The sequence below is a fragment of the Pangasianodon hypophthalmus genome, chromosome 11, assembly GCF_027358585.1.
Source record: "Pangasianodon hypophthalmus isolate fPanHyp1 chromosome 11, fPanHyp1.pri, whole genome shotgun sequence".
NCBI lineage: Eukaryota > Metazoa > Chordata > Actinopteri > Siluriformes > Pangasiidae > Pangasianodon > Pangasianodon hypophthalmus.
Window position 1 is genome coordinate 17,804,502 of NC_069720.1, and position 9,409 is coordinate 17,813,910.

General features: G+C 38.4%; 1 protein-coding gene across 14 annotated transcripts in view; it reads left to right on the forward strand.

Annotated features, from left to right (window-relative positions):
- mcf2l2 (MCF.2 cell line derived transforming sequence-like 2) overlaps nt 1–6,894 on the forward strand; it is a 79,398-nt gene extending 72,504 nt beyond the window's left edge. For 8 of the 14 annotated variants that reach the window (XM_026924621.3, XM_034308483.2, XM_026924630.3 and 5 more), the window contains 3 exons: nt 1,109–1,224; nt 4,629–4,723; nt 5,504–6,894. In XM_026924621.3, the coding sequence (XP_026780422.2) occupies nt 1,109–1,224; nt 4,629–4,723; nt 5,504–5,604 (312 nt within the window). In that variant the 3' untranslated portion in view covers nt 5,605–6,894. Of the gene's footprint in view, nt 1–1,108; nt 2,336–4,628 lie in introns of all 14 variants that reach the window. The other 6 variants (XR_008302820.1, XR_008302821.1, XR_003403373.3 and 3 more) reach the window with 6 other exon arrangements.
- Nucleotides 6,895–9,409: the final 2,515 nt, after the last annotated feature.

Here is a 9,409-nt window from a genome sequence, read left to right on the forward strand (position 1 = left end):
AAGCTTTGTCAAAATTTTCATTGAAATTTCAATTTCAACCTCCGACACGCCAGTCAGTTTGCCATGTCCAAATCAGAGCTAAATGAAAACATTTAGTTCCTTTGGTTCCTTTGTTTTCATACACAAACCAAAAAGATATTAGCTGAGGGGTATTTAAGAAGAGGTGTGTCTGGAAACATACATTGATCGGAAATACAATACAATGTAAAAAGGTAAACGTGCCATTGGCACTGAGCATGGAGAACATAGCTTGTGCTAAATTAAAAATATTTTAAAAGAATTAAATAATGTATACCATATGCAGCATTTATTTTCTTTTTCTGTTCTTCAGTTCAGATATCCAGAACATTCATCCATTAACAGCTTATCTTTAAAAACAAACAAATATAAAAAAAAAAACCACAAACCAAGATTATACAGCATGTCTGGTTCTCTTCCTGCAGTTGGGTTGGGGTTGAATTGCCTTCCCACTGCGATTGAACCATACTAGAATTGACCACTCTCAGGCCACACCTGAGTGCGATCAAGTGTGATTCAAATAGATTAAACGCTGCAACTTTTAAAATGGCATTTATATTGCTGAGAATAATTATTTTAAAAATAATTAAAATAACTAAAATTAATATTTTAATTTAATAATAATAAAAAAAAAACATTTTAATCATTAAAATTAATTATTAATTATTATTAATTAATAATAAAATAATTAAAAAAATTAATCATTTGTTTGTAAACTATTTAAAGTAATTTAAAATAGTTATAATATTTTAAAATGGCATTTATATTACTGAGATTATGTTCAACTTGTTTTGCCCTTTCATCAACAAAGTAAAAAAGACAAATAATGGCACAGATGTACATTTTAAAGAAAAAGGTTATTTTTGTCCTGCCTCATGTCCAGCATCTCTCATTTACACACCATTGTGAAGATCCCCAAGCATGTGAATGTGTTTTGAGTATTACCTTCCATAAATATTGTTTGTATTGTATTGCTGGGAAAACAAAAGACATGGCCTTGGTCAATGAGACATTGATTCTTAGTAGTGAACAAAACATGAGGGTTAAAGTGTTGCTGCTCTGCCTCATTTTTTTTCTTCCACACTTCCAGGGTGAGCACAATCGCTTTCAGGTGCAGCTGACGTACGAGTCACGAGCACCGCAGGAGATGTCGCTGGAGCCTGGAGATTTAGTACAGTTCCTAGAAGAGGTTGAGAATGGCCACTGGTGAGTAATGGATAGAGCCTCCTGCTTTTCTGCTGCTTGTCCCCCCCACTGAGCTAGCCTCACACACACATATATATATACACACACCCACTCATACAAACTGCATTCCAGATAGAGCTCCAATAAACCTTTCATACGACCCATTTTAATATTTGAGATTTATCACTGATGCATCTCTCATTAACCTTTATTCATTATGCAGAGGTAATGTTGTAAGAAACAGAAGCTATTACAGCTGCAGCATTGCTGCATTTCTATTAAAGTGTAGTACTGAATTAAAAGTTAATTCAAAGCGAGCTCAACAAAAGGCGCATCAACCATACTGAGTGTTTTTTCGGATGAATGTGCACATTACAATGCCAATGAAAATGCAGGACTGAAATGAGCAATAGATTCCATTGTCTAAATCTAAATAAAGAGCAGTTATTCTGGATATCACGTGCAAAACCATTGCATCCGATGAATGAGGGTCTTTTTAAGTCTCGCGTGAGTATGCGCACTACATTTTAGGGTGACTAATACCCTATGAAATTAAAGTGACGCTAAGAAAATGCACCGCGTATGCTCATATTTCATCAGCTCATGCATAATTCATCTTTCAAACTATCTTCAATCATTTCAGTATCTTCTTCTTCAGCACTCATGTGTCTCGCACCCTCTCCATCCCAAACAGTTAGAACGAATTTGCTCTCCTTTCGTCGAGCTTAGTCAACACATAGCACTTTGAAATCTTCTATAAGTTTAGGAGAAGTTTATGTGCCTGTGTTTTCGCACATTGATTTGCAGAGCTCTTCAGATTTGGCACATTTCTCTCAGATGTGCGTGCATCTGCCCATGGCGAGAGTGTGACTGTGAGTGTGTGTGTGTGAGAGAGAGAGATAGAGAGAGATATTCGCACTCACACATAGACCACATTTCTGCTCTGCTGCTGACAGCTAATTTTTTTCCTCCTCAAACTTAAGATGTAGTTTAATGCTTCCGTTGCTGATGATGTTAACTCTTATCATTACAGACAACACCTTTTAGCAATCTTCACTTAAACAGCCAGAGGGTTTAGATGCAAGATAGATAGAGATGCAAGAAGATGTTTAGATACATTAGCCCAGTATCAGTAAGTATTCACTTAAAGCATTTGCAATTAACATTCTAGACTCCCTGTCTCAGCTTTTGTTGTTGACAGTTTACACTGACAGTTAAGAATTGAGCTTTAAATGAACATGTATTCAGGCTGGGGAAGTGTAAGATGTCATATGATGTGCTATAATCTATAGCACAGCTTCAAGGACAATTCCCTGGAATATAGTAACACTGCTTGTAAAATAATATCATAGATCTATGTGTTGAACTGATGGTTTATATAAGAAAGCTGCCGAATATTTTTCCTAACTAGCTCTTTTTTATTGAAAACATAAAGCATCTGGCTTCCCATTCGAATGCATTATCAGTGCAATAATAATCAGTGCAGTAATAATCAGGGCAATAATCTGTTTCAGTTGAGTCATGTGACTGATACATATACATAATTCAAATAAATGTTAAATTCTTTTTGCCAATGCTAGTAGTAGTTGAACAAAAGCCTGTTTCTGCCACTTAAGAAAAAAATAAAAACCTTTAATATGTCCAAATAGTGAAGTATTTCAAAATAAGAAATTGTCTTGAAATTGTGACATAGTATCTTAGAAATAACAAGGAAATATTCTCAAAATGATGACTTTGTATCACAAAATAATGGGTTTCTGTACATTCTGACTTGCTGTAATATTCACTTCCAATGCCCTTGTCATTCAAAGACTGACTAAAAAGGTTTTCATTTACAAATTCTTTATCAACAGACTCCACGCTCATGTCTGTAGTGTATTTAGAGTTTTTCTTAAACGTTTCACCACATTTAATTGGGCATCATGTGGTTCAGCTTTTTAATGGACTGTCATCAACATCATTAATATATGTTTTCTGCAAATGCAAAACCACCTTTGATTAATGGTTCGCTGGTTCCATACTTACGCATGAAAATGGCTACAATAATGTACAAAATGGCAATGAACCACAGACTAACCAAATCTGTCTGACTGTGGTTTGATTACTACTAAGGTATAATGTTGGGCTTTAAATATATATCACATGCAAATTGAAAACCAAAATGAGTCATAAACAGCTGTGACAAACATGAAAATGAATCATGAAAACATGAAAATCCTCAGTTCATTGGAGTGCCTGTCATGAAAAATTTGCTAAAACATGTATTTAATGATGTGAACATTGATGACGGTCCCTTACTAGCTAATGGGCAGAGCCTCTTAACGCCCGATTAGACTGGAAGATGTGTTGAAAAACTATATGGATAGCTGGGTGGATGGATTGGTGAGTAGACAGATGTATGGATGGATGAATGGATGTGTGGGTACATGAATGGAAGGAAGGTGGGTAGATGGATGGGTGGAAGGATGGATGGTTGGATGGATGGAAAGATTAATGGAAGGAAGGGTGTATGGATGGATGGGTGGTTGGATTCTGTATGGAAGAATGGATGGATGGGTAGATGGATGGTTGGGTGGATATGTGGATGGGTGGGTGGGTATTTGAGTGTGTGGGCAGATGGATGGATGGATGGATGGATGGGTGGGTGGGTGGGTGGATGATTGGTTGGACAGATGGATGGGTGGGCAGATGGATGGGTGGATGGAGGGGTGGGTGAATGGATGGATGGATAGATTGATGGGTGGGTGAGTGCATGGATGGGCAGATGGATCGATGATTGGTTGGATGGGTGGATGGATGGATATATGGATGGGTGGGTGGATGGATAGATAGGTGAGTAGATGGATGTATCTATGGATGAATGGATGGGTAAGTACACAAATGAATGGATGGAAAGATTGGGTGGGTTTTGTGGTTGGATGGATGAATGGATGGATGGATGGATGGGTGGATGGATGAATGGGTAAGTGTGGATGGATGGGTGGATGTTTGAGTGGATAGTTGGATGGATGGGTGTATGGATGCATGGATGGTGTATGAGGGAAAGATAGATGGATGGGTGGGTGGGTGGATGGATGGATAGAGGGATGGATGGGTAGATGGTTGGGTGGATGGATGTTTGGATGGATGGATGGATGGGTGAGTGTGGATGGATGGGTGGGTGGATGTGTGAGTGGATGGATGGGTGGGTGGATGATTGGATGGTGTATAGAGGGATGGATGGATGGATGGGGGGGTGAGTGTGGATGGATGGATTGATGGGTAGATGAATGGATGGATGGATGGATGGATGGGTAAATGGCACCTTTGCCTTAGAAAGCCAAGCCCTGCTTCTTACTCTCACCTTTATTGGTTTTCTTTTGAAATGAACCCCAGTCCTTAATTTAGTTCTGCACTTGAACTGACCGTTCTTTCTCATGTTCTAGGCTAGTCAAGAACCTAATTACTCTGAAGACAGGGCTGGTTCCACCCAGTATCCTGCAGTCTACAGCAGGAGGAGTGGACATTTACAGTAACACTGGTATTTAATCTAACCCACCGGGGGAAAAGGAAGAGAGGGGTGGAAGTCACATTTGGATTACCGTTGCTGTTGAAGCTTCTTTCACACCAGTGCTCGCTATGAAGCATCCTCACAACAACATAACGAACAGCTATAATGTTAGAATGCAGGGCCAGTGTGCTTTTGACCTTGGATGTTACTTCCATCCCTCTTTTGCTCAGACACGGTGAACAAAGTGAGCACCCGCAAGGCATCAGATCAAAGTGGCTGGGGATGTTGAAATGGGTTGTTGAATGCGGAGTATGGCACTGGAGCTGCTTTGCATTGCCGGATTTGCATATTTCTTTTGGAAAAAGGGAAGGAAACCAAGTAGAGCATGATGTCAGCCCCTGAGGCATGCGCTCCTTTCCATGATGCCTGGCCTTGCTGTGTTCACAGTCTTGCTCTCCTCATTTGCTTGAAACCCCGCCCTTGTCATAACAAGCTGCTTAAAGGATACTGGATTATGTCTTAAAAGCTTCTTGCTGGCCTTTCAGTTTGGAATGGGGTGTTGTTGTTTTTTTTGGATATTGAGCCTTTTACCCCTGTCTTTTATATCTAAGCAATCCCTCCCTAATTATATAAGTTTCTTATAGCATTCAATAATATCATACGATGTTGTTTGGCTAATATTATTATTTGCTTTATAGCACCTGCAAGGCCTTGTCTTGTACCCTTGTAACCCTCCTTCCTACTTCCTGTTGATTTGCATTGACAATCTCACACACTATTAAACCACTTATTTCCATCCTCTCCTTTCAGACATCTTCAGTGACCTGTGTACGGCGGCCCTCACAGACACAGAGGAAGCAGAGGAGAGCACTGGGCTGCCACCAGTCCAGGAGAACAGATTTGCATGTTGAACATGTCTTTTTTTTTCTTTTTTTTTTTTTCTTCTGCCTCATTATAGTGCCATGCATTGACGAACCACGCAGGATCCCGCCCTGCTAAACCTTCGCGTTACTGTAAAATGAAGACAATCTATTGCTGCTATTCCCACTTGTGCCATGTTGAAAAGAGAGTGTGCAAAGCACTGGAGCTTGGATTTTTTGGCCTTTGGACTCTGAACTTTGCTGTCACGGCTAGCTATGATTTAGCTGTGCCTTAGCAGCTAATCAATGCTTTGACATGTTCTAAGAGGAAAACTGGAATCCAGTGTGTTTCAAAGCAGTGTTTCAGCATTGAGTCACGTGCTGCTTGTTTTTAGAAACAGGCCTGATCATGTCATGATGCTGTGTGAAAGTGAGTGAGTGAGAGAGAAAAAGACTCTAAATTATCCTGTCCTGCTGAAATTACCACTCTGAATTTTCTTATAGCCTGGATCAATTTTGTTTATCAAAGACATTCAGATGGAACAGAAGTCATCTCAGCAAAATTACCTTTTTTTGATTCTGTTGGTCAAAAATGCAGCAATTTAGAGTAAAAATAGCAATCTATGATGTGTATGTGTATTATAGAAGATTTCTGTACTCTTTTGTATTTGATGTCTTATTTGTTCTGTAAATGCTCTTCAAACATTCATTTCCGGTTCCACAAATGTCTCTCTTGGGGATGTTTAGCCTCTAAGCAATTTTATCAGTCATCTGATATTTTATTGTAGCACAAATATTCCAACTGTACTGTAAGAACAAATAGTATTGCTATATATGAACTTTATACCTTTTTTTATTCAAACAAATTCAGTTTCTTGTCAAGAAATCAAATCAAAGACAAATCACTCTCTGCAGTATATCAGATGTGGCCTTCATATTTTAAAACGGCAGAACGTTTTGGAGAATGCAATGACACCTTGTTACTGAAAGTATAATAGTCTCACAGCAAGAAATATTTCACAAAATAAGAAAGGTCGTTCCATTATGACATCCCTGTTGAATGTAAAAAAAAAATTGAAACGTGTCTTATTGATTTTTAAAGTGGAGGCTGTAAACATTTTCCAAGACTGACCACACATCTGTATATATCCTAATCTGATTGAATCGTTTACTGACGATGAGTCTAAGCACAAAAACGAATTGTGGAATGCAAAGTTTATTGCTGATGATTATAATACACTGTTATTTATTAAGAGAAGCTGATGCTTTTAACTGGTTCATATGGTCAGTGTATTACCGTCTACATTTTCAAACATATGATTAAATACATACAAAGTAAAATCTGCAATTATGACATTTCCTTTATTGAGCATGGAGGGCATTTTTGTCATTTTTCTCTTGAAACACTGCAAGTGAAGGGACCGTCACTGTTCACTTTAAAAGCAGTCCATTTCTCACAGTAGCACTTTTTACACTTTTTTGCTTTGAAGTGTAAAAAAATTTGACTGAAAATGCAAGAGCCACAGCAATAACAATAAAGCACTTAGGCTTGTGCACAAAATGGTCATATTAAAAACACAAAGGAAGGAAAAAGACTGTATGGCCAAGATAAGAAGAGGTGAATTAGTACTAAAATTTACTGGTGTTTGCAAGTCTATACTAAAAAGTTATGTTATGTTATGTGGCTGTCCCATTGTCTACATTATCTAAATGTCTTATAGTTAGTTATGTCTTAAAGCTAACACATACAATCAGATCAAAAATTATTGGCACTCTTGGGCAAGGTACATTTGTATCTTTTGGAAGATTGCTATTAATTCTTTTTGGAAGTACACTTCCAGAGATTTGTCGAATCTATGCCGAGGTGCACTGAAGCTGTTCTGGACGCCTCATAGTTGCCCAACACCGTACCAACCATTGTGCTGGTTTTTCCTTTAATTTGTCACTGATGTGTTTATATACAACAGAAATATTGTAAAGAAATGTTCTAGAAAGTAAAGTAAAGGGACTTTACTAAAGTTTCACCCACGTCAAAAGGTATTAGAGCTGTAAAATTAATAACAGGCAAATTGTTCTTCACATTGAAAACTGTCATCTTAATTTCATCTCCTTTTCTGTTCAAATGTTCAGTGGAAAGCAAAGACTTTATAAAAGGTAGAATTAAGAGTACGCATATGATATATTAACTACCACACCTGCTGTGTTAATACCTCAGTAACACTGTCTACTTTTGTGACAAAACGATAAATTTCATTCTCCAAATGAATTTTGGATTCTCCTGAAGTCTCCGACAGACTACTGTGCATTTGTGGGCTCTGTTGGGAAGGTGCTTGTTTCACACGAACATGTAGTCTGTGTTAGTCAGTCAGTGTGGAGAAGACTGACAGAAAGAAGGAGAGGGCAAGGCAAGTTTCACTGGGCTTTGTTCTACAGAGGAGGGGGCTTTCAAGCTCCAGAGGGACCCAGGAAGCAATGGAGAGAGTGCACATTTAGCACAAAGGAAGAGACAGAAACCCAAAATAAAAGAGAAAATAAAAAAACACAAAAAACCAAAAAATTCTCTATTCTCTAACTCTCGCCAATGTGTCCTTCAGGCTCGGCACAGAATCCTCTCAACCTTTTTGAAGCTGGCATGGGAGGAATTTCATCATGAGACTGTGCATCTGGAGCGAGCATGCTGGCAAAGACAAAGATTCCGATCTTCAAGAGGAGGTCTCGCTTGCCAAAAAAGGCTGCTGTTTTGCTTTGTGTCGCCTTAGGAGACACCAATGATGGCTTCATTTGTCAGACACCTGCCGTGTGGTGAATCTGTCTTGGCCTAAGGTTTAAGGTGCAAGGGTGAAATGTCACAAGGCTGTATTTTCTTCAAAGTTTTTGACACTCCCAGAATTGCACTTCCATACTTTTTCAAATGCATGTTCACCTTGAACGGAGCCCTAATGGAAAGCATGTCCTCGCACACATATTTGGGCGCTTGGATAGATGGCATGCTGTCATTTAAAGGTTAAAAAAAAAGCTCCAAACATGCCATAAATTAAAAGAGGTTTTCTTTACAGGAATAACGCAGGCTTTACAACTGAAAGCTGAAGGCAAATTGGCTGACTGACCTTCATGTCAGGGACCGCTTATTGTGACATAAATTGCTGTTGTCTGTCTGCCGTTGACTCATACTGATCCCTACGCTCATCATGAGAGGCTTTGCCTCTGAAAAAGTAAGAAGCATGTCTTCCTATTCATGCACAAGAGTCACTTTCTTTTGCAGAAGATATCTTCCTGTATATCATGAGATCATGAGATGTTCTTGAGTATTTGAAAACTGCCTGGCTGACTCTGCCTCTAAAAAGAAAACAGCATATTTTTACATTTATACTCAAAGCCCCCCCCTTTTTTTTTTTTTTAACATTTTTTTTGTCTTGTAGCTTGAATAGAGTGCCTTGTTAACACTTTATCACAGGATACCTATGTGATAACATGGAGGTAGGTAGATTGACTATGCTAAATTGCCCCTAGGTGTGATAATTGGATGATTGTGTGTACACCAGAGATGGACATCCGGGGTGAATTCTCCCACCTTGTGCTTAGTGGTCCTGGGATAGACTCTGGATCCACTATGACCAGGATATAGTGCTTACTTAATAATAATAATAATAATAATAATAATAATAATAATAATAATAATAATAATAAAAAAATACAATAAAATAACAACCAATTTAAACATTTAATTTAAAATTATAAAAATAAAGACAAACTGAATATGCAGCATGACGCCTCAAGCTGAGGTCATTCTGCAAACACAGGGTCAACTGCACAGCAAACAAAGCACGCATTTGCTGTTTGAATTCAACAGCCAATC